Source organism: Leptonychotes weddellii, chromosome 8 (genome assembly GCF_054177405.1).
Source record: "Leptonychotes weddellii isolate Sample4059 chromosome 8, ASM5417740v2, whole genome shotgun sequence".
In the NCBI taxonomy this organism is placed as follows: domain Eukaryota; kingdom Metazoa; phylum Chordata; class Mammalia; order Carnivora; family Phocidae; genus Leptonychotes; species Leptonychotes weddellii.
In genome coordinates, this window is record NC_138376.1 from 64,795,413 (window position 1) to 64,820,015 (window position 24,603).

At 38.5% G+C, this 24,603-nt stretch overlaps 1 protein-coding gene across 2 annotated transcripts in view; it reads right to left on the reverse strand.

The window, feature by feature from the left end:
- Positions 1–24,603, reverse strand: part of RARS2 (arginyl-tRNA synthetase 2, mitochondrial) — a 60,632-nt gene that overhangs the window by 34,718 nt on the left and 1,311 nt on the right. Inside the window, exons 1-4 of one of the 2 annotated variants that reach the window (XM_081828625.1) lie at positions 23,535–23,606; positions 9,362–9,435; positions 4,990–5,092; positions 3,385–3,468 (exon numbers count right to left, since the gene is read on the reverse strand). In XM_081828625.1, the coding sequence (XP_081684751.1) occupies positions 3,385–3,468; positions 4,990–5,092; positions 9,362–9,435; positions 23,535–23,591 (318 nt within the window). In that variant the 5' untranslated portion in view covers positions 23,592–23,606. Of the gene's footprint in view, positions 1–3,384; positions 3,469–4,989; positions 5,093–9,361; positions 9,436–23,534; positions 23,607–24,603 lie in introns of those variants that run through there. The other variant, XM_006746319.3, reaches the window with a different exon arrangement.

The following is a 24,603-nucleotide window of genomic DNA, read 5'->3' on the forward strand; positions in this document are numbered from 1 at the left end:
CCCACCCCACCCCCCACTCCAACAACACTGTTTCCTGCGATTAAGAATTCCTCATATCAATGAGATCATATGATACATGTCTTTCTCTGTTTGACTTATTTCACTCAACATAATACCCTCCAGTTCCATCCACGTCGTTGCAAATGGCAAGATCTCATTCCGTAAAAAACAGGATTTTGTTTGCCTTTTTCCTTTTTAGTTAAACTCCTATTTTTTTTTCTCTCCTTAAATGAATTAACTATTATTCTAATTACTCTTCAAAAGTCATCTGTAAGCTACTGGTGGAAGCTTGGTACCAAAGTGACAGCTCTTCACAATGTATGAACTGGTCATGCCACCTTATAGCTTTGAAAAATTCATTATCTAGTTCCAATGATTTGGCAGTTCCTATTGTCTTTAATTTCACATTCTAGTCTCCTACGTTTGAGGATGATTTACATGAAGATATTATACTGCTGCAGTTAGTGATCCAAACTTAAGCTAACATTTAATCATTCCTGGTGCTGCCAGTGTTAATTCAATTGCAATGTGTGAACAGATACGTTTTATGCAAGGCTAAGTTTGTACATGTGTAAGCAATGACAAATTCATAATTTCCTGCTTGAAAAGTAAGTTTTGGACACAGGTCATTGGCTACATGTCCATCCTGATGACTTTAATATGTAAAAATATGTATTAATAATGGTCCCAAAGGGTTGAATTTTTTTCTTGATGTGATCTGAAAAATTCATTAGACATGCAAATGACCATTGTTTAAAGCCTGAAAATAATGGAGCCAGATGTAGAAGAATTTAGGTTTTGAGCAAACAAGAATTATCATTAAAAAACCGTAACTTATAACACAGGCACATTTAATACTCCTTTTTCTGACTATGGGTATTCACTAGTTTAGGATGTAAGTTTACTGTGACAATGAGCAGGGCTACTGTGAGCATTGTTTGTTCCTTTAATAAAAATCACACTAAGGGAGTGCGTGGGTGGCTCAGTCGTTAAGCGTCTGCCTTCGGCTCAGGTCATGATCCCAGGGTCCTGGGATTGAGCCCTGTGTTGGGCTCCCTGCTCCGCGGGGAGCCTGCTTCTCCCTCTCCCACTCCCCTTGCTTGTGTTCCCTCTTTCTCTCTCTGTCAAATAAATAAATAAATAAAGTCTTAAGAAAAAAAAAATCACACTAAGATCCAGACCCTCAAGGCTACAATAAAGGGAGGATTTCCAGGTGAGAAAGAGTAGCTGGACCTCAAAGCCCTAGATCTTTTCTTTCTGTTGTCAACTGAGAAGGATTTGGGAATACTTTTAATAAGCAAGCTAGTGTGCATTCTTAGATCAGAGAAAATCTCATAGTTTGTCATTGTAATAATAAATCGTGAAAATTCGTGGCCATTGAAATTTTAAATTAAGTACACACATGCCTTGATATATAAGCCACATCTCCTTCAGTTAAGCTGGCTGTAAAGGCATAACAGCACATTTTCCCATCTCAGGGAAAATAAGAAGTAAAATACTGCTGCCTATGAAGTAGACTGGAGTTTGGTGGGCACTTGGGTGAGCTGCATTTCTGCTTCTATAAAAATTGAGACTGCCGGGGCACCTGGGTGGCTCAGTCAGTTAAGTGCCTGATTTCGGCTCAGGTCATGATCTCAGGGTTCTGGGATCGAGCCCCACGTTGGGCTCCCCACTCAGCGGGGAGTTTGCTTCTCCCTCTCCCTCTGCCCCTACTCCCACTCATGTGCTCTCTCTAATAAATAAATAAAATTTATATTTATTCATTATTTATTTGAGAGAGAGGGCACGTGTGCAGGAGCACAGGGAGGGGGAGAGGCAGAGAGAGAAGGAGAAGGAGAAGCAGGCTCTCCTGAGCGGGGAGCCCTATATGGGACTTGATCCCAGGACCCTGGGATCATGACCTGAGCCGAAGGCAGACGCTTAACTGACTGCGCCACCCAGGTGCCACAATAAATAAAATATTAAAAACAAAACAACATCAACAAAAAAACTAAGACCACAATCAGAAGAAAGAATACTAACTTAGAAATGGTAAATTAGACTCACTGGTTTACTAAATTAACATGAAATGTTATCAAGAGCCCAACAGATTGTAGAAACTTTTGAACAAGCTCAAAACAAATTTCCTTCTTGTCCTTGTGACTGATTTTGGTTAATTAATTTACCTTGAAGTAAGAAGGAAAAAAAGATAAAAGAAAAAAATTCAAGGATCTAGAGGCAAGCATGTTAATACTAACTCCCCTTTGGAAGACTTATAGGGCAGATGGGCAAATGACTATAAACTGTATAATCTTGGTGAGAAATTATATTCGAAAAAAAAATTTTTTTTTAAAGATTTTATTTTTTGACAGCGAGAGAAACAGTTCTCAAGACAGTGAGAGAGGGAACACAAGCGGGGAAGTGGGAGAGGGAGAAGCAGGATTCCTGTGGAGCAGGAATCCCGATGCGGGGCTTGATCCCAGGACTCTGGGATCATGACCTGAGCCGAAGGCAGACACTTAACAACTGAACCACCCAGGCACCCCAGAAATTTTGGTTTTATAGTAATTTTCAATTCAAGACCGTAGCATTACTAAGCCTGACCAACTTAATACCAGTATATATTTCTTAAAAAAAAACCAAAACCCTAAAGCATGCATTATGATAAATTTTAAATTTCAATTGAGATGAAACTCTCAACAAAAGATCTCATACCACTGCCTATCCAGGATTACCTGTCCTCCACAATCTTACATGAGACCCAATTCCTTTATGTCATTTCCCCAACTCCTCCAGGCCATCCTGAGTTTTCTGATCTTTCTTATGCTTATTGTATCAATCCACTTTTTTGTTTTAATACTTGTTTTATTAAAAGAATAAGCTATTTTATGGTTTCTTCTGTATAAATCTCATGCTTCCAACAGATTACAGGCTATCAGAGAGCCAAAACCAGCAGTACTTTTTGTGTATTCAATACAGAGTCCATTAATTCATTCAGTAATAGTTATCTTACACCTACTGCATGCCAGGCACTGTGCTAGGAAGTGGGGATCCAATAGCGAGAAAAACAGATGCTATAAGCCCTAATGGAAATTAGAGTTTAAAGGGCAAGAGGCACTAATCAAACAAAAAGAATGTAAAATAGTAACTATGATAAGTTCTGCGAAGGAGAGATACCCACTGCTGGTAGAGCATATAAACGAAGGGGGCAGAAAGGCACAACCCAGGAAATATCAAGAACTGAAGGGTAAGCAGGAGTTAACTTGGGGTGGCTCTGGAGGAAGGGGAATCAGAATGTGTATGGTTTTGAGGCAAGAGGAGGCAAAGTTTAGGAACTGAGGGTAAATCACTGTAGCTAAATCAGAGTGAGTAAAGGTGCATAGCTGGAACATAACCCATTCTTACCTTTGTTAATAGTTCTCTGTTAATTTTGAAATTTATAGTCCCTCGACCAGTGCTGATTTCACTCACCACTCGATCACATTTTAGCTGAAAAGATAAAAAAAAAAAATCAAGTAAAATAAGTATAAAACAGGTGTAATGAGATTCGTCGTTCTAATACTATCAAATTGGAGTCCGAAGGCAGCAGGTGCTTCGTATCTCTTAGTCATTATATCTGGACGTGGGCCTTAGCCAATCTGTTCAATTCTATCACTCTGACAAGTTTCCTTCTTTTCCAGCCTCGAACACTATTCTATATTCAGAATCTCTCCCTCTTTCCCATTCCCTCACTTCAAATTCTCTATCTAACATGGAAGGAAGCCAGCAGCACTTCACCTCCACCTTACGTGCCCTGACATGCAGTGAACTCTTTGATAGCTCACCCACCTTGCACAAGAGCCACAGGACAGGCCATTCTGCCAGGCCTACGCTGCAGCACTTGTACCCACACATGAAATGGAAATCCTTTAAATACTTGGTCTTCAGTGAATATACCTTAAAATTTTAACCAACTAGATTTCTAAGCACCTGATATACCCATGAAACCTGAAGAGATACCTGTGGTCAATGACGAGTCACTAGTCTTTATTTTTGAGAACTCACAGGAGATGGGGGAAAGAGAGAGGCTAAATACTGTAATTAGAAAAATTCTACTCCTGGGGTACTTCCTGATAAAAATCTGGGTTGATTTTCTGATCAAATAAATATTTACTCAGCCAACAAATCTCTTTGATTATCCTCATTCTTTACACATCTTTTTCTATGATAGTGGCTTTCATTGTTCCAATCCTTCAGTGTGCCCAGAAGCCTGTGTGTCACATGTAATAATCTTACTTTAAAAACCCTGTTTTTTATGGTAATACACTAATAATTTAGATTTGGTCATTCTCTACAAACCTTTCAACTCCATTTTAGACACCAAACCCATCAGACAAATTAGAAATGAAAGAGGTTTATTAAATCATCTAGCCACTTCTCTGCAATCATGATTCTATTTACATCTAACCATTTTTCTCATATTTTAACGCTCATCTTCTCAGAAACTCATTTTAAAAATTGCAACCCACTGCTAATTTATCAAGCTTGTTCTCTTAAATTCAGAAGTCCATCCAGCTTCAATCTGTAAATTTAATTAACACATCAGTCCTCCTGTAAGTAGTTAATCAAAAAATTGAACAATGTCAGCTCAAGAGGAATGCCTTGTAACTAATTTGAAAAATCATCTTAACCTTATAGCACATGGCTAAAATGAATTTAAATTGTATTTTCCAAGGTGCCTTGAACAACAACAACAAAAAACTACTGTTAAATTCATTATTATGGGGCACCTGGGTGGCTCAGTTGTTAAGCGTCTGCCTTCGGCTCAGGTCATGATCCCAGAGAAGCCCGCTTCTCCCTCTCCCACTCCCCCCTGCTTATGTTCCCTCTCTCGCTGTGTCTCTCTCTGTCAAATAAATAAAAAAATAATAATAATTCATTATTATGCCTGAGACAGCCTGCAGAGTTTTTTCTTCTTTAAAATATTAAGTTTGTTACAATGTCTAAAAAAAGGTAACAGTGCTGAAGTACCTTCTCTGCCAGTCTTGTGGCTTGAACTTGAACATCTGGTCTTGAATGGTCATTGTTGTTTTCCAATAGAGAATCCACACAGAGCTGAAAATCAGCTACTTCTCTAAAGACAGAAATTGAAAGAGGAAAAAGCTATTGTACCTTAAAAACATTACTAGTGTAACAACAACAAAAAAGACTAACCACTATGGATTCTCCACATCGATACAATTTTATCAGAAGGAAAAGGTTTTGCTTTCAAAATATAAAGCAAAGAAATTAGAAATATCAACTCGTATTTATTTAGAACTTTATCTTATAAAGTTCTTCCTCTTCTATTACCTAATTGTAACTTTACAATATCTCTATGAGATAGGTAGTTCAAAGTGTAATAAAATTTTTTTTTTTTTTTAGTAATAAAAATTTTAATTGATGTACAAACATCTACATAATTACCCACCCTGGAACATCTTCTGACATTTAATAGGGAACTAGAGAATGAGGCTTTATGGGCAGAATATGTGGATTAAACCACTGTCTTGTCTAATCCATTGTCACTGACACAAAAGGACATATTTTAGAGGGGGTACAAATGACTTCATTCTTATCAATCTTGAAATTCAGGGACATGCCTAAAATATCCTGTGATATCTGTTTCACATCACATTAAACTTCCTAGTCAACAAAGACCATTAAGAATTTTCTTGAGCCTTGGGGCACATGGGTGGCTCAGCCAGCTGGGTGTCTGACTCTTGATTTTGGTTCTGGTCATGATCTCAGTGTTCTGGGATTAAGCCCCATGTTGGCTCCATGCTTGCATGGAGCCTGCTTGGGATTCTCCTCTCCCTCTCCCTCTGTGCCCTCCCTCACCCCTGCCACCCCAACTGGTGTGTTTTCTCTCAAAAATACCTATATATTAAAAAAAAAAAAAACTTTTCTTGAGCCTTACTACATTATCCACAGTCTAGTGTGGATTATGCTTAACAACTCAAACTCATCTACTGACATTTGAGCTGTAACTGCAGACCTACGTACATCTATTAATCAGTGTCTCTGTGATCTTGAATATTTTGCTTAACCTCTCCTGTACCTTAGTAAAACGGGGATGATAATGGTATCTAACTTCACAGTGTTGCTGAGATTAAGTCTTGGTTAAATAATACTAATCCTAGTTCTGATGTTAAATAAAAATGTTAAACAGTCCTGAGTCTTGAGCCCTGGGGACATGACAATTCAATTTTTACACAATTAATTTTTTAAAGATTAACTTTAATTGTGGAAATTTATGTAAGGTTTGAATGTATTTATTGTATTTATTCTTACCAAAGGACTGATGGTTTAGCCCAGTACTTGTGCCAATAATGTGGGAAACTGAAGAAATTAGTTTAACAAAGTAAGAACAAGACATGAACACACTTTTAAAAAATTAAAAGTAGTAAGAGCAATAACAAAATTAATTGAAATTATATAGATTTGAATATACCAAAGATTAAATTTTTGACAAACAGCTAGGATACTTTATACGAGGTGCAAAATGACCATAAACCTACAGGATGGCTCTCAAACATCCAGGAAACACAAGGAGGTCACATGGTTTTCTATAGTTATCTGTAATTTTATTCTAAGACATGAATAATAAACGAATGCATTTCAATTAAAAAATTTTATCTTAACAGAATCACTAGTACTTCCAATTTGTTCAGTGGTAGAAGGACAAATAAAAAAAAATCACCCATTTAGTCTATTAACAATAATTAACACCAATTTATTAAACTAGGAGTATTTCAAACATGAATTCTGAAATTATATGAAGGGTTATTTGCCAGCAAGGAAGGCCCCAAAAAATAAATGCTTCAGGGAGATGGGGGTAGATCAACCAGACTTGACCTACTTCCCAGTTTTCCCTTTTGGGAGGTTTTAGTTACATATCTACAAGGAACTTTTGCTTTGTCTGTTTAAAGAGGTAATTGTTGAATGTAAATTATGTAAAAAGTCAGAACAAAGCAATCTAAATGTCCATCAAAAGAGGAGCATTAGAGTATTATTTAGCCATTGTTAAAAGAGCTATTTACCAAAAAAGAAAGATGTCAAGGGGAAAAGGGTTCAAAAATCATACATACAGTAGTTTTATAGCTATGTTTTTTTATTTATTATTATTTTTTTTTTTTAGAGAGAGAGAGTGCGCACATGACCAGGGGGGAAGGGTGGAGGAGAGGGAGAAAGAGAATCACAAGCAGACTCCACACAGCCTGGAGCCCAACATGGGGCCTGATCTCAGGATCCAGAGATCAGGACCTGAGCTGAAATCAAGAGTGGGACACTCAACTGACTGAGACACCCAGGTGCCCCATAGCTATTTTTTAAAAGCTGTAAGACACAATCAAAGAGAAATATGAAAAGTACGTCAACTTGCTAAACATATTAGGGATGTTTTTCCTTATTTTCTATATTTTCCTGAATTTCCTTAAGATTAGGTTTTGCTTTTGTGATAGAAAAATTAATTTAGCTATCAAAATAATCCATTGTGAAGAAGGAAAGTGGGTAGGGGTACAGACGAAACACAACTGCTGTGTGCCAATGACAGTGAGTGATGGCACATAGGGGTTCCATAAACTATTCCATCTACTTTCATATTGTTTATTAGAAAAAAAAAGTTTAAAAAGCAATAGCTACTTTTCCACTACTTCTGAGGAGTTGTTGTGGTGTTAGAGTGAAATCCACAGACTTGAGTATTACTGGCTGGTAACAAAGTCATTAATCCTGTCTACTATGTATGATCAGTATTAAACAGGAATTCCAGCATAGTTGATAATATAATCAAGAAAATTAGGAGGCCTGAATAAATTGATTCATAGGACATTAAATAAACCATATTAACAACAAAAAATTCTCCTGGCGCTCAACAGCATTTTAGAATAAAGTGAGAAATACAGAACAGTTAGGCTTTGTTTTTGTACTGTAAAGGATGTCTGAGTTTATTATGGCACAACAGTAGAGATTCTTTTTATTTTAAATCAATTTAATATGCAGAATTTTAGACCTGTAGCCTAGAAAAATTTTGAGATCCTCCCTAATATTTATTCTCTATAAGCCAAAAGTATAGTGAAGTATGGTATCATTAAAGTAGAACTGCCCAAAGGAGCTCCAGGCAGGTAAAGAAAATCTTTTTCAAAAGATGGGCCAAGGGGCACCTGGGTGGCTCAGTTGGTTAAGTGGCTGCCTTCAGCTCAGGTCATGATCCCAGGGTCCTGGGATTCAGCCCCGCATTGGGCTCCCTGCTAAGTAGAGAGCCTGCTTTTCCCTCTCCCTCTGCCTATCTATGCTTTTCTCTGTCAAATAAATAAAATCTGAAGAAAAAAAGATGGGCCAAGAATGTTCAGCTTATTAAAGGCCTCTGAAATATAAAATAAAAGCAGACATTTTCATTATTATGCAAAATGTCATTTACAGATTTTATGAAACAGGTAACTGGCTTGGAATATTACATTAATTGATGTGTAATTATGAGATCCCCTTGGTCTGTGGTTGCCTTTGTTCTTAGAACTCAATGTAAAGTAGGTTGCAGCAGGCCACTTTAAAGATGCTTTCTTTCAACAAGGCCACATGTAGCATGTAGCCTTTCTCTTCCTCTTCCATTTACCTCTTTGTCTATTCTGGGAACAATAATATTCATCCTACCCTCTCTTAAAATCCTGACAAAGTTAAGGAGACAAAATATTAGGACATAATGGTACTGATAATTATATCTTTCCAAAACTTGGGGCTTAAATGCCTACTATGTAGCTAATTTCTTGTCATTATTAATGGACTGAGAGGGCGTTTTATCCAAGTACTGAAGTTTTTCTAGCCAAATGGTAAAGAAGTATCAAGGACCAATGTCACAAAGAGATACCTTCCTGTATCCAAGAAAGCAACTAAGGGTTATATGTAACCAATAGTTATCTATCACTAGCAGTCCTCAAATGGAATCAAACAAAAACCCCAAAACCACCAAAAAACCTAGCAGGTAAATATAGTACTATAGTATTCAAGCATCAGATAGGTGTATCATCTCTAAAATCCCTTCAAAAACCCTGAAATTCCAGCTGCAATCTTAGTCCTTTTATTTGCTGTCACAGAATTAAATTTTGACCTTGTTCCTAATTTTTCTTAAAGACTTTGCCATAATTGTCATTAACAGCATAAACATCAAACAACATAAGAGTACTAATTTAATGTGCCATATCAGAGTAAGTAAAACACAGATTTTAATTTCATTATTTAAGTGAATGGGAGTAATAGGTTACAATATATTTTATAGTTAATTTTAAGGTCTATTCTGTAAATTGAAGAACAACAATTTTTTGCATATTGACAAAGTCAGCAACATTTTAAGTTGTTACAAATACTTAACTCTTTCCTGGAAATTGGAACTGCAGATATTGACTTGATCAAGTTTTCTGGTGGAAGATCCAACACTCTGGAAAGCTAAATAATAAACAAAACAGAGCAAGATTGTTAATAATCTGTACCAGATTCAGTGGAATACTACTCATCAATAAAAAGAATATTCAGATATTTAACTTAAATGAGCCTCAAATGCACTATGCTAAGTGACAAAAACCCAACTCAAAAGGCTATATAGTGTATGATTTTATTTACTTGACATTCTGGAAAACCCAACTATGAGAGAGAATCTTAAGCAGGCTCCAAGCTTGGTGTGGAGCTCCATTCGGGGCTCGATCTCATGACCCTGAGATCATGACCTGAGCCGAAATCAAGAGTCAGATGCCCAAGCAACTGAGCCACGCAGGTGCCCCACAGTATATGTTGATTTTTAAATTTAAATCTCAGAGTACAGTTTTTTGTTCTTTTGTTTTTTTTTAATTCTAGTCTTTGAGAACTACATTACTTAAAGCCCCTACAAAACAGTTATTTCCTTAGGCCATTTCCCTCGAAGTGGATAAACATTTCCAATGCATTTATAGAATAAAGGCTATAACAGTTCATGTTTATACTACAAAATGTTCTTGCCAATCTAGGTACACCAACAATACAGGTTCTATCATAATTTCTCTTAAAAAAAAAAAAAAAAGGATTCAAATTTCCAGTTCCACTTTTACTAGCTATGAGTCACATATGAAAAATGGGGATTAACCCTGTTAAACTAGGGTTCTTATAAGGATTAAGAAAAATGTGTCACATGATGCTAATAATATTATCTTCTTCCTTTAAAAATTAAGATTTTATTTTGGACATAATGTCTCCCAAACTTACCATAACCACTAAGATTTTCTGCCTATCTTAAATATAACTAAAGTCTGCTGGAAAACAAAATGAAACTTAGTTACATTTTTAAAGCTTTTTAGCTGACAAATAAGTTTTGAACTTCAGTAATAAAATGTTTACATTCAAATGAACAACACACAAAAAAATTCTGTTTCCAATATAAACTAAAAACTACTTAAAAGTTGCATATTTAGGTTAAACGCCTGCCTTTGGCTCAGGTCATGATCCCTGGGTTCCTGCTTGGCAGGGGAGTCTGCTTCTCCCTCTCCCTCTGCCACCCCTCCCCCCTTTGCCCCCTTAATCTCAAATAAATAAAATCTTTAAGAGAATTGCTTATTTCTTGGGGCGCCTGGTGGCTCAGTCATTAAGTGTCTGCCTTCAGCTCAGGTCCCAGGGTCTTGGGATCGAGCCCCACATTGGGCTTCCTGCTCAGCGGGAAAACCTGCTTCTCTCTCTCCCACTCCCCCTGCTTGTGTTCCCTCTCTCACTGTGTCTCTCTCTGTCAAATAAATAAATAAAATCTTTAAAAAATTGCTTATTTATTTTATTATAACTCATTTGCTCCAAAAAAGGCTCTGAGGGGAATTAACACATAAAAATAAAATGGAGGTGTAAAATCATACCAGAAAACCTAAGGTAAAGATAGTTACTGTGCTTTTTGGCAACCAAGGTACAAAAAGGAATCTAACTATATATATAATACAGTGCTGCCTGGCAACGAACTTTTCCTAAAAGTAAATTCTAAGACGGAGATTATATTCACAAAGATTTAAATACCAAAATAGAAAATATCTTCAATAGTAGTTTTCCAAAGGCACAGAAACATTTTTATATAATGTAAATTAGAAAACCAAAATAAAGAGACTGAGACAAAAGGAGAAATGGAGAGTCACTGTTAACAATGAGCACAGAGTTTCAGCTTTACAAATGAAGAGTTCTGGATAGGGTTGGTAGTGATGGTTGCATAGCAATGTTAATGGACTTAATGCCATTGAACTGCACATTTAAAAATAGTTAAAATGGTAAATTTTATGGGGCACCTGGGTGGCTCAGTCGTTAAGCGTCTGCCTTCGGCTCAGGTCATGATCCCAGGGTCCTGGGATCGAGCCCCGTGTCAGGCTCCCTGCTCGGCGGGAAGCCTGCTTCTCCCTCTCCCACTCCCCCTGCCTGTGTTCCCTCTCTCACTGTGTCTCTTTCTGTCAAATAAATAAATAAAATCTTAAAAAAAAAAAAGTAAATTTTATGTTGTATATATTTTCCCATAATTAAAAACAAAACAAATTAAAAAACCTAAAAAGACTCTGGGATGAAGTAGTGGAATGAAGGCTTCTTTACATAATCTCCCACCTCCCACCCATTATCAAATTAAAATGAAAGGGGTGGAAGAAAGAATGGAGAGGAGAAAGAAAGGAAGGTAGGTAATAAATAGGCAGATTGATTGGTCCTCCAGCAACAAATATAGAGGATAGGCACAGTCCAAAGTCAGAAACTTCAAAAGGGATAGCCAAGGAGACAAACAGCAGCTTCTGAAGAGGAATGGAGCAGCCCTGTTTGGCAAGTCTCCTAACTTGAATTAACAATTCTCATCAATCCCCACGCTGGAGAGAAAAAAATGAATCCCATTATTTTTCTTCATCTATGACTGGAGGGAGATGCTACAGAGCTGTGGGAGAGAAGGAGTAAAACAGAGAAGTGAATTCCAGTACTTTTCACAAGTGAAAATTCTAGGGCAGCACACTAAAGTTCTCTCCAATGGAAACACAACACTTTCCCCAATTAAATGGAGATCTTGATTTGGTTTTGTATGGGCAGGAAGAATCAGAGGAGGAGCTTTTATAGGAAGGTGAAAAAATACCAGAGCTAGCCAAGCAAAAATTTAATATGCCAGGTCAGAGTTCAGGAGTAATGTATACAGGTCACCAGAACCTACCAGAGAGACAAAAGAGTGGAAAAGCCCTAGAGTTTATGTTTTCGCAATCACAAAAGCAATGTGAGCCAAGAACAAATCTCACATGGAGAGTGAAGTCACACAATGCAGGAACAAACAGAAAGTGTGGGCAGAAAGGTCAAGCATGAGCAAGATGAAAAATAGGCAAAACGAGTAGGCAAACAAAGTGGGGGAGAGAGGAGAGGGAAGGACAGAAGATCAAAGAACTTGTCTAGAAAAATATAACCAAATGAGTACAAAGACATTCATCAAAAGTGCTTCAAGATTTGTGAATGCAGTAAGAACTGAAAGACAGAAAAAGATAAAAGGGAGTCTAAAAATTAAATAGACAAATTGATACATTTTTTATTATAGAATTAAGAAACACAAAGGAACATTCATAATTGAAAATGACACAGAGGCCTACGATAATCAGAGAACAAAGATTTTAAAAAACATAAATTGAAAGCAATCAGAGAAAGATAAATAAAATTGGTACAAGATAATCCAACCTTAGGATAACTGGTGTCCCTAAAACACAAAAGGAAGAGCAGGAAAGAAGCAAGCAGACAGGTAGATACAGTGGTTCTCCAGCAGCATATACCATAACGATTGAAGAGACTAAACTCAAACACTCTTCAAAAGTGATAGCCAAGGAAAGATGCAAAAGGTTCTGAAGCAGAATGGGCAGTCTTGTGTAGCGCAGGGCTTCTTGGTCTCTCGTCAGAAGGTATAGAGACGAAGTGGCAAAACCCAGGAAAAATAAAAAGTATTCATAGATCTTGGCTCCCCCAAAAGCAAGGCCTGAGAAAAGAACTTTATGCAGGTAGTTTATTTGGGAGGTTATTCCTGGGGGCTTAAGTGACAGACTGAGAAGCGTGGGAAGGAAGGAGGAAAGTTAAGATTGTGCTGTCAAGGTTACTGCTATAGGCAATGGGGGCTTAACTACCATGGTACCTTCTAAGAAGCACACACAAGGTCTACCAAAATGGTCTATTCAAAAATAGGAAGCAGGAGCTTCCATTCCCCATTGATTGACAGCTGTCCTTGAGGGTGTTAACTGCCTCATCTGAGCAGAGTATAGGCTGGAACCAGCAGGCTTTTAGACTAGATAAGGTGCTATTAGCAGTAAGTGATTGGAAGCACATGTGAAACTGGTCACACAAGTGGCAGCTAGAATCAGAAGTGTGACCAAGGTGATGGGAGGGCATAATAGTCAATAAAAGGGAAAATTTCCCCGAAATAAGGAACCAAATTTAAATTGTGGTATATTGCTACAATGACACCCAACAGGAAAAGGTAAGAACTAGATCTCCATGCGTCATTATGGATATGTCTTTTTAAAAAAATTGAGGCTAAGAAACAAAAAACCCAAGTTGCAGAAGGATGATTACACTTTGACTACCACTTACATATATTTTATTAACTTGTAAAAGAATACTATTTAGGGATACAGTCATAGATAGTAAGTGACATGCACAGATAAAATAATACAAAACCTCACATGGGAGGAAAGAGCTTGCAGCCAGGGATGGGTACCTAGGAGATTTTAATAGTAATAGTTTATTTTTTAAGTGGGTGATGGGTACATAATAACTATACTTTTCTCCATGATTAAATATTTTGTTAAGAAAAACTGAACCTACAGATCAAAATAAACTACTATGTCAGGAAAATATAATTTGGAACATTCTACACTGAGATACATCCCGCTTAAGTCATGAAATTTCAAAAATAAAGCACCCAATCAAGAAAACTCCAGGGATGAAATAAATGCACTTTACTTTGCAGCCATATTACCTAACCACAAAGATCACGATCTGGTTAAAGTAAATAATTTAGCAATGATATTATATAGGACTAGATTTTTCACAGTTGTAAACCGATATGTTTGTTTCACCTGCTCAACTGTTTTTTAATCTGAATTGCCAACATATGAAAATTAATAAATTTTAAAGTAACACTGGATCATTGTATGCATTTGCATCTGTAGTATCCATATTTGGAAAATTCAAATTCAGAACTAAATAATCTGGTGTTACTGCCTTATTTCTTTCTTTTTTTTTTTTTTTAAAGATTTTATTTATTTATTTGTGAGAGAGAGAATGCGAGAGAGCACATGAGAGGGGGGAGGGTCAGAGGGAGAAGCAGACTCCCCGCCGAGCAGGGAGCCCGATGTGGGACTCGATCCCGGGACTCCAGGATCATGACCTGAGCCGAAGGCAGTCGCTTAACCAACTGAGCCACCCAGGCGCCCTGCCTTATTTCTAAAATGAAGATTTTTGATATTACTTCTAAACATGCATGTGAATTTTTTTAAAAAAATTTTAAAGAGGGAGAGCGCGCGCACACACGGGGGGAGGGGCAGAGGGAGAGAAGCTGAAGCCGACTCCCCGCTGAGCAGAGCGACCCATATGAGGCTGATCCCAGGACCCATGAGATCATGAACTGAGCCGAAACCAAGAGGTCGACACTTAATTAACTGAGTCACCCACGTGCCCCATAAACATGCTAATTTTCTAATGATTTAAACCTCCTTTTGATACTTCTAGGGTTAGTTTATCTGAGAAGTCAAAATTTCTTAAAAAAACACACAAGTTAGGGGCGCCTAGGTGGCTCAGTCCATTGAGCGTCTGCCTTCGGTTCAGGTCATGATCCCAGGGTCCTGGGATCGAGCCCTGCTACTGGCTCTCTGCTCGGCGGGGACCCTGCTTCTCCCTCTCCCTGTTGCTCTGACTACTTGTGATATCTCTCTCTGTCAAATAAATAAAATAAAAAATTACAAAAAAAAAGTTTAAAAAAGTACTATGAGCCCTTCTGAAAAATCTGCTTATAAAGAAATCCAGCCAATTAAGCCATACCTTAGGAACAGGACTGGTGGTAAGCATCTTACCCAATTCAATATAAAATGCATAGTAGGGGCGCCTGGGTGGTGCAGTCGGTTGCGTGTCTGAGTCCTTGAGTTTCAGCTCAGGTCATGATCTTATGGTCATGGGCTCTGCGCTCAGCAGGGTGTCTGCTTGAGATTCTTTTCACTCTCCCTGTCCTCCCCGCACCCTCCCCCTCTGTCTCTCTCTCTCTAAAAATAAATAAATCTCAGAAAAATAAAATGCTTAGGAAACAAGTTGTGCAGATATGGTTAATAAACAGTGTTACACACTTTGAGAAAGGTACCCAAATTAGGAAATGTAGAGCAAAGTTACACCAACTACAAAAATGCCCTCACGTCTAATGGCAAGGGATGATACTATCTAAATTCGAAATATCAATTTTTTTTAAAGATTTTATTTATTTGAGAGAGTGAAAGCGCATGTGCGTGCAGTTGGGGGTGGTACAGAGGGAGAGGGTGAAGAAGACTCCCTGCTGAGCAGGGAGCCCAACATGAGGCCCATCCCAGTAATGAGGGAGCAGAAGGCTGCAACCTCCCCCCACCCCCAACTCCTGGGTGGGACACGACATTCTTCCAGGAATCTCCCACCTATCTTAATGTTAATACCTTGCAAGGGGAAAACAACCTTAACGTGACAATGGCAAGGCCTTTGGTATCTTGTAGGTTGGTACTCGTTAGCATGTGAAAGTTGTTTTGAAAACCTCCCTTTTTCCTTACTTCCCCCAACTCCTGAGTATAATCAGCCACTCCTCAAGACCCTCGTGCAGCAGCTCTTTCTGCCCACCGGTCCTGTCCCCATGGTTTAATAAAACCACCATTTTGCACCAAAGACATTTGAAGAATCTTTCTTGGTTTTCGGCTCTGGGCCTCACCCCACCAAACCTCACCTATATTCCAAAACTACATCACCAGGACCACGAGATCATGACCTAAGCCCAAGGCAGATGGCCTAACCAACTGAGCCACCCAGGCGCCCCTGAAATATCACAAGTTTTTAAAAAGACTTCAAACTGTAATGTTTTTCGAGGCGCCTGGGTGGCTCAGTCGATTAAGCGTCTGCCTTTGGCTCAGGTCATGATCCCAGGGTCCTGGGATTGAGGCCTGCATTGGGCTCCTTGCTCACTGGGGAGTCTGCTGCTCCCTCTCCTTCTGCCCCTCCCCCCGCTTGTGGGCTCTTCCTCATGCATGTGCGTGCGCTCGCTCTTTCACGCTCTCAAATAAGTAAAATCTTAAAAAAAATTTGTAATGTTTTTCAAAATCTTATTTCATAGAGGACCATTTCAGAAATATAGCAATAATTTTTGAATTACATTTTAATTTCTTTAAACTCAAGCAAAACTGTTTAATATTTTTAATTTAAAACAGCATTTTGGTCATGGGGTACATGGATAATCAATACTAATATACATTTCGTAGCTGGACTTTTTTTTTTTTTATATGATTTTATTTGAGAGAGAAAAGGAGTAGAGGGGAGGGGCACAGGGAGAGGGAGAAGCCAACTCTCCATTGAGCAGGGAGCCCAACGCGGGGCTTAATCCCAGGACCCTGAGATCATGACCTGAGCCGAAAGCAGACACTTAGCTGGCTGAGCCACCCAGGCACCCCAGTAGTTGGACATTTGCTATCATAAAACTTAAAAATAAAAAACAAAAAAACCCAACAAAACCACTTCAAAATAAAAACTCATTATGATATAGCCCAATTTTTGTAAAAAGGCATATCTATCTAGTATTCCTTTTATTCTGCCTGTATATCAGCAAAGAAATATTATCTAAAATAAAGGTCAACCAATGTTAATAATGATTATTTATGGGGGAGTTGTTTTTTTTTCTTTTACCTTTTTGTATCGTTTAATTCTTTACAGTGGCCAGTTATTTTTTCAAAAATGAGAAATATTTTTTCTTTACCAAAGCACAACTTTATAAAAGTAATGTTAAAAAGATTCCTATTAGAAATTAAGCCATATGATTCAGATATGTAGCTTTCTGGTTACCTAACTTCGCGTGGGGTTAAAACATTCACCTAGGATAATGGATAATAATTAGGTCCCCCTCATAAAGCCTCTGGGATTGTAGTGGGGTGAAAAGGGGGTTCAAAATACCCTGACTTCAGAAATCTGAGGACATAATGTAACAACGATTAACATTTACTGAATGTATAGTGTACCAAACACAATCCTAAACACTATATACAATTCTAAACACTATGCATTAATTTACTGAATTCTAATGACAAGACTAAAAGGTAACTAATTAATTTTCCAGATTTTACAGAAGAGGCACAGAGAACTTACATACCTATCAAAGGAAAGGCTGGATTTAAACCCGTATGTCTTCCACGGTTAATGTTCTTAATCATTATACCTGTGGTTCCCACATTTTGTTGCACACTGGTTCTCACATGCAAATAACCTGGTGTGACTGGGCAACAGGATGTTAAAAAGTTCTCTGGTTGATTCCTGCACTATACCTTTCTGTCTCCTGGTCATTCTCAGTTAGTGGTTATCAAGCTTGGAGGAACATCAAAGCCCCTACCTCACCCCAGACCAATGGGCCTGGGCTTAGGTATTTTTTAATGCTTCTCAGGTGATTCCAGTCTATAAACCAGGCTTGAGAACGGCTGCTTAGGAAGACACCAGCTGTCTCTCATGTTACCAATCAGGGCCCCAGCTAGTTAGTGTTTTTAATTCTAGGAGTGGGGTGGGTGGGGCTCAAAAAAAGAAAGAAAAATTAAGAACCACTGTCAAGTGGTCGAATGTCAGAGAGCATGGTTTTTAATTCACCTAGATTCTCATAGGTCTGGAATCATTCTGGAAATAATAAGATTTTCTTTAACTGTCTCTCAGCTTGGATTTAGTGCTTTCTCTGATGAGAATGTGGCCTACGAGTTTCCTTAACTATAGGATTTCTTCTTTCCCCTTCAGATAAAGTTTCTCCTGGCACTGGGCTTCACCTAGGACTCTCACCAATAAAACATGGGCCTATTGATAACTTTCTACTTGAGACCTTAGATTGAGGAAAGAAAAAAGTTTTACAGAATAAAATAGGCTAAAAATTATTCAATTAAGATAAAATAAGACTACAACAATAAAGCTCAAAATTTTAAGAGAAATAAAATCCACAAAATATTAAACCTATTCCTTGACAAACTAACACAAATGAATAAGGAGGAAATCTGAGGTTGAAAGAAGGGAACATTTAAGAGAGTATCAAAAATGAAAATCCACATAAGCCAGATCTGGTTTGGGAACCCAAGATCAGTTTCTAATGTGTAATATAATAATGGCTAATATGTATTCAGTGCCTACAATGTACCAGATACAATTATAAACCTTAGATCTGGCAATAGAACATCAGAGATCCTATAGACTCTTTGACTTCCAGGGTACCCAATATGAGAAAGCACAATAATTAACCAGGTTAATGGTTCTCAACCATTTCTTTTCCATTAGGCACACATAATTCCTTCCCCAAGTACCCAATTACTGAACACAAAGCCAAAAAAATATCCTATCGTTCTGGTTCTAGACAGATTCTAAATTCAGTTAGGAGTTAAACCTGCCAGGTTCAAGATCAAAATCTCTGGTAATTTCATAAAAAATTGAATTTTGCAGGAGCCAGCTGGTTAAGTGTCTGCCTTCGGCTCAGGTCATGATCTCAGGATGCTGGGATTGTGTCCCACATCAGGCTCCCTGCTCAGCGGGGGAGTCTGCTGCTCCCTCTCCCTCTGCTGCTCCCCCTGCTTGTGCTCTCTTGCTCAAGTAAATAAAATCTTTAAAAAAAACCCCTCATTTTGCTGATGAAAAAGAGATCCTTATGTTTTAGCAATCAGACATACAGGCAGCAGAACTGGTATTTCGTATGAAAATTAGCTCTGCATTTTTTTGTAAAGATTTTACCTATTTGAGAGAGAGAATATGAGTGGGGGGGGAGCGGGAGGTGGGGAGCAGAGGGAAAGGAGGAAGCAGACTCCCCGCAGAGCAGGGAACCCAACACATGTTGCAGTCGCAGAACCCTGAGATCATGACCTGATCCAAAGGCAGACACTTAATCAACTGAGCCACCCAGGCTCCCCTAGCTCTGCATTTTTACCCATATTAACAGTCTATAGGCCACTAGTCTTAAAATTCTTAAAATGTTATCATTCACTCTTCCAGATCTTAAATTACTTAAACTATTATCCCTGATTATTCCTTACTTCTGACTCTGATATAACCAGGTCAGTTGTGCACATTTGCCACCAAGAGCCAATGCACAAACACTCCCACATTTGTAGAGACGTTCTTCAGGTACAGGTCTGGATTAACTCAGACTCAAACTGGCAGCAACTGAAACTTTACAGTTCAGAAGAGAACTTTCTAAAAGACTTGGAAGGCAAGTTATTACCAAGTATCTATAATGAAAGAAATTTAGCACAGCTCTTGAAGAACTTGTAGTTTTTTTTTTTTTTAATATTTTATTTATTTGACAGAGAGAGACACAGCGAGAGAGGGAACACAAGCAGGGGGAGTGGGAGAGGGAGAAGCAGGCTTTCCGCGGAGCAGGGAGCCCGATGTGGGGCTCGATCCCAGGACCCCGGGATCATGACCTGAGCCGAAGGCAGACGCTTAACGACTGAGCCACCCAGGCGCCCTGAAGAACTTGTAGTTTTAAGCAGAAGTGGATGCTGGTGGGCCTGTGAGAACAGGTTAGAACCGAAGTATGCACCTAGACCATTCAGTCAGTCCTGTTGTTCACCTGAATGTGGACGAGTATCTTCCCTACATAAATATTTCAGCTTGGACTAGATGACAACTGGTCATCAAATTTAATTGCTCTTTGAAGCCACACCTGAAATCTAATAGAACTCAGCAGCAGTCAAGGAACAGTCTTCTATTCATAACTGTTAGCAGTGTACCTCTTGTAGCATGTTACGTAAATATTAACTAATGAGGAGAAGAGCTTAAGCCACTTAAGATGCAACAATTACACAACAACTAAATGCAGCTTGTGATCCTATACTGGAAAAAAAGACTACTGAAAAAAATCAGCAAAACTGGAATGGACTATACACTAAATGAAAGTATATATGATATTATGTGAATCTAATGACTATACCGTGGCTGTGTAAGATAAGCCTTGTTCTTAGGAAGTAAACAATTAGGTATCGACAGGTTGAGGTGCATGCTTTATGAAACCCACTCTATGTGCGTGATACAGGAAATAGAATGATGAAGCAAATGTGGTAAAATGTTAATAATTGGTGGCCCTGGATAAAAAAGTATACGGAGTTCTTTGCACTATTATCACATCTTTTCTATAATTTTGACATTCAAAATTAAAACAAACAAAAAAAAGAAAATGAACTCGCTGGATTTTTTTAAGTAGGCTCCACACCCAGCGTGGAGCCCAACACAGGGCTTGAACTCAAAACCCTGAGATCAAGACCTGAGCTGAAATCAAGCCGGATGCTCAACCGAGCCACCCTACCGCCCTTCAGCTGGATGTTTTAAACTTAACATCAAAATCTAAATGAAAAGGAACTGAGAAAGGGAAACAAATCTATACTCCATCATTATGTTTCTGAGCCAAATACGGTGCTGAACATTTTACAAAGGTTATTCTACAGAATACAAAGAATTTGAGCTTTGAGTCAAAAAGCTGGGTTAGTAGTTCAACTCCACAATTTTGTTGCTCTGTAACTTTAGGTTATTCTTTTCATCTTCCTGTCAGTGTCCTCCTCTATAAAATGGAGACAATGCTACAGATAGGATGACTGTAAAGATTAAACATGATAATATCAAGTACTGTATACTTTGTGTGTACACCACCGTCCTAAGTGATGGGAGACAAATTTCTATGGGACTCCTAGGTTTCTGCATGTCTTGTAAGCAAGGCATAAAATCTTTTCAAGGATGCTCATATAGCAAACAGATTTGTAAGACAGAAACAGTATCCCACTACAGAGCAAAGGGAAACATGCTTACTGCCCATCCTAAAAGCCTCAGGGTCCCTCTCTTATGTGACACAGCACCCGGCCTGTGCAGGTATCATCTGACCTTCACATCACCCTGTGGTTAGAAGAGGGGCTTGGCGAACCAATGCAAGTAAATGTTAATACTCTGGCTACTGCTATTGCTGCGAATAGTAAAATCCTTTTCTCTCACCCAGGGATCTCATGTTTTCTGGCCACCACCCATGGAACTGTGGTAGACTAGTAAGGTAAAGTCACAAACCCCTCACAGTTCTTGACACTATGCCCTTTCAATTAACATTATGTCATTAGATCTTATCAATAGCCCCATAAAGTTCAGCAAAACTGCATGGTACAAGTGAGATATTCCACAAACAATAGTTATTATTGTCTTCATCATCATCATCATCAATCCTCGCAACAATCCTGTAAATTTGGAATCAATACCATCATTTTATAGCTGACAGGTTAATTAACCTGCCAAGAGTCAGTTAGTCACACAAATGGATTTTAATCCTTTCCACTTTTATCATTCTATCTCACAGTTTTAAAATTATGAACTCATTTGGTGAAGCTGCAAAATTTATATTACATCACAACAGCTTATTCTTTAAATATGTATTAACAGCCTTTTATGTTTCAGGCACTTTGCTGGTGCTAGAGAAATAGTGAATAAAACATGCTCTCTGTCTTCACGAAGCCTATAGAGAAAACACACCAAAACAAGGAAAACAAAACAACAAAATAACTAATTCCCTAATAATAATTAATTAGCTAATGAAATAATTATTAACTCTTATAAATGCTATGATGGAAGCAAACAAGGGTCTGAGATAGAGAGCAACTGGAGGACACACTTTTCAAACCAGAGGTTTTCAGTTGGAAATAAATTCAGTGAGTCCCAACCAGGATTTTCTGAAAAATGTAGTATAAGTAGAAAAGAATGCACACACATTATAAGTACTGTTTTGTGAAACTTCCATTTTGCACAAACGGTCATGATATAAAATCATTTCCTTTAGGCACAGGGAATATCTATGCAATGGGAATGGAAAGACCTTGCTTTGTTAGAAAAGCAAAATTACAGTGTGGCTAGGATCCTGCAGAAAGGAAGAATAGGGTGGTATGAATGGATGTTGTAAAGAAAGATGTTAAGGTTCTGGTAGAGTTTGTGCAATGTAGTTTATTTAAATAGGTAAGTGACATGATTTTACATTTGAGAAGTCACTTTTCTTGCTATAAGGAGAATGGATTTGAGGGAGGGCAAGGATGGAAACAGACCCACCCATCAGAATGCTGTTGTAAGCAGATGACGTAGGTGATAATAGTAGCTTGGTTTGGGGTGACGGAAGGGAAAGGCAACAGGGATGGAAAAGAATGGATAGATTCAAGGTATTTTGAAGATAAGAGTCCAAAGGACTTGCTGAAGTGAGGCCCAAGAGGCATACTCTAAACTTCAGTCGTATCCAAATATTGTTCTTCCATGAACATACACCATGCTCTCCCATGGTTCTGTTGTCCATACATACGATGTTCTTGGAATACCCTACCACTCCCCAAGCTCTCACCCTACTAACCTAGTACACTCCTATCCATCCTTCCTTCAGGACATTACCTTTTCCACAAAGCATTCCCTGACATTTGGAAGCTGTCTTCTCCATATTCCCTTAACACCTCACATATGTTTCTAATACACTGGTTACAGACTGTACTGCAATTAGCTGTTTATACATGTGTTTCCCCAAGTTAGTCCAGAGCCATGCCAGGACAGAAGCCATATTCTATTCACTTTCAACCTTGGGAATGATAATGGGACTGCTTAGAAAAATGTAGATTCATTATCTAAATTTGCTGAATGTGCTATTTCATGTAATACATTCCTTCACTCCCAAACTAGCAAAGGATCCTCATTCATAAAGATATGTATCGCACATATTTTTTTTTTTAAAGACTTTATTTCTTTATTTGACAGAGAGAGACACAGCGAGAGAGGGAACACAAGCAGGGGGAGTGGGAGAGGGAGAAGCAGGCTTCCTGCAGAGCAGGGAGCCCGATGCAGGGCTCGATCCCAGGACCCTGGGATCGTGACCTGAGCCGAAGGCAGACGCTTTACGACTGAGCCACCCAGGCGCCCCAATTGCACATATTTTTATTTTACCTCATTTCAGATCATCCTTCAATGACTCCATGTTTGGAGAAATATATATTTGCTTAGTTTATGTTGCCATACAAATCTATTAGATTCTGTTTAATGATCAGATTGTGTTTCTTGCCATTATAAACTGATAGCACAGCATATAGGAAAGGGCTGATTTTGAAATTAGACCCCTGTGCATAAACCAACTCTTCAATTTACTGACCATGTGTAGACCCTGGCCTTGGGTAGATTTTTAATCTCTGGATCTCAGTTTGCTCAACTGTATAAGGTTAATACTTCTATGTCATAGGGTCATCATGGGGCTTAAATGTGAATGTAAAGTAACTAGCACAAATACACACTACCTATTAGTTCCTGTTTCTCCAACTTACCTTCTTTACAAGGAAGAATACAGCCTTTGCAAAACTAAACACAATGTTTCTGGTCATGACATTATCTTGACCTATGGGTTGAAAATGGAAATCATCTTACCTCTCCCACTCCAAACACAGCCTGGACACTGAGGTCCAAAACTACCTACCCTGGATATAGCCTACTGTCTACATTAGCATGACTTTATTATTTCTTTGTCTTTGTTAGCATAACTTTACTATTTCAGGAGATTCCTGCCCAAATAGCTTGATTATTCATTACAGGAACTTCTTGAAAAATCAATTCTTCAAAAAAAAAAAAAAAAGCACCAACAGTTTATACTCTAAGATTCCTTGCACTACCTTGCCTTCTTTCTTCCAATCTTAAAACTGTGAAGATCAGGGCGCCTGGGTGGCTCAGTTGGTTAAGCGACTGCCTTGGCTCAGGTCATGATCCTGGAGTCCCAGGATCGAGTCCCGCATCCAGCTCCCTGCTCAGCAGGGAGTCTGCTTCTCCCTCTGACCCTTCCCCCTCTCATGCTCGATCTCATTCTCTCTCTCAAATAAATAAAAATAAAATCTTAAAAAAAAAAAATCAAAACGGTGAAGATCAGTATCGAATCCCAACCAAGCCATCTCCTCCACTCCCCTGCCCTCTCACCCTCTGCCACTGAAAGACCAGCCTTAAACCATACTTCAAATTCTCAAGAAAAATCAGATCTTGCCTTCCCAGACACTACCAAAACTCTGCTGGTGTTCTTTCTTACCCCAGTAAACCATAAACTTAGCTTTGTTCTATCAGAAGGTCCGTTGGTGTTATCTGAGAAGCCAGCGTTGGACAGGGCAATAGTCTATAGCATAAAGACAAGGCAGAGCAATTTTCCCACAAAAGTCCAGAAATACTATAAAAATGAACCGAGGGAAATTATATACTAGGCAAAATACGTCCACTAATATGTCCATTAATGAAAGGAAATGGGTTTGTCGAGACAATTGAAAGTTTCGTTGCAAAATTCCAAAAGGGGTCAATGAATTTCAAAAATTGTTTTTCCGGGGCGCCTGGGTGGCTCAGTCGTTAAGCGTCTGCCTT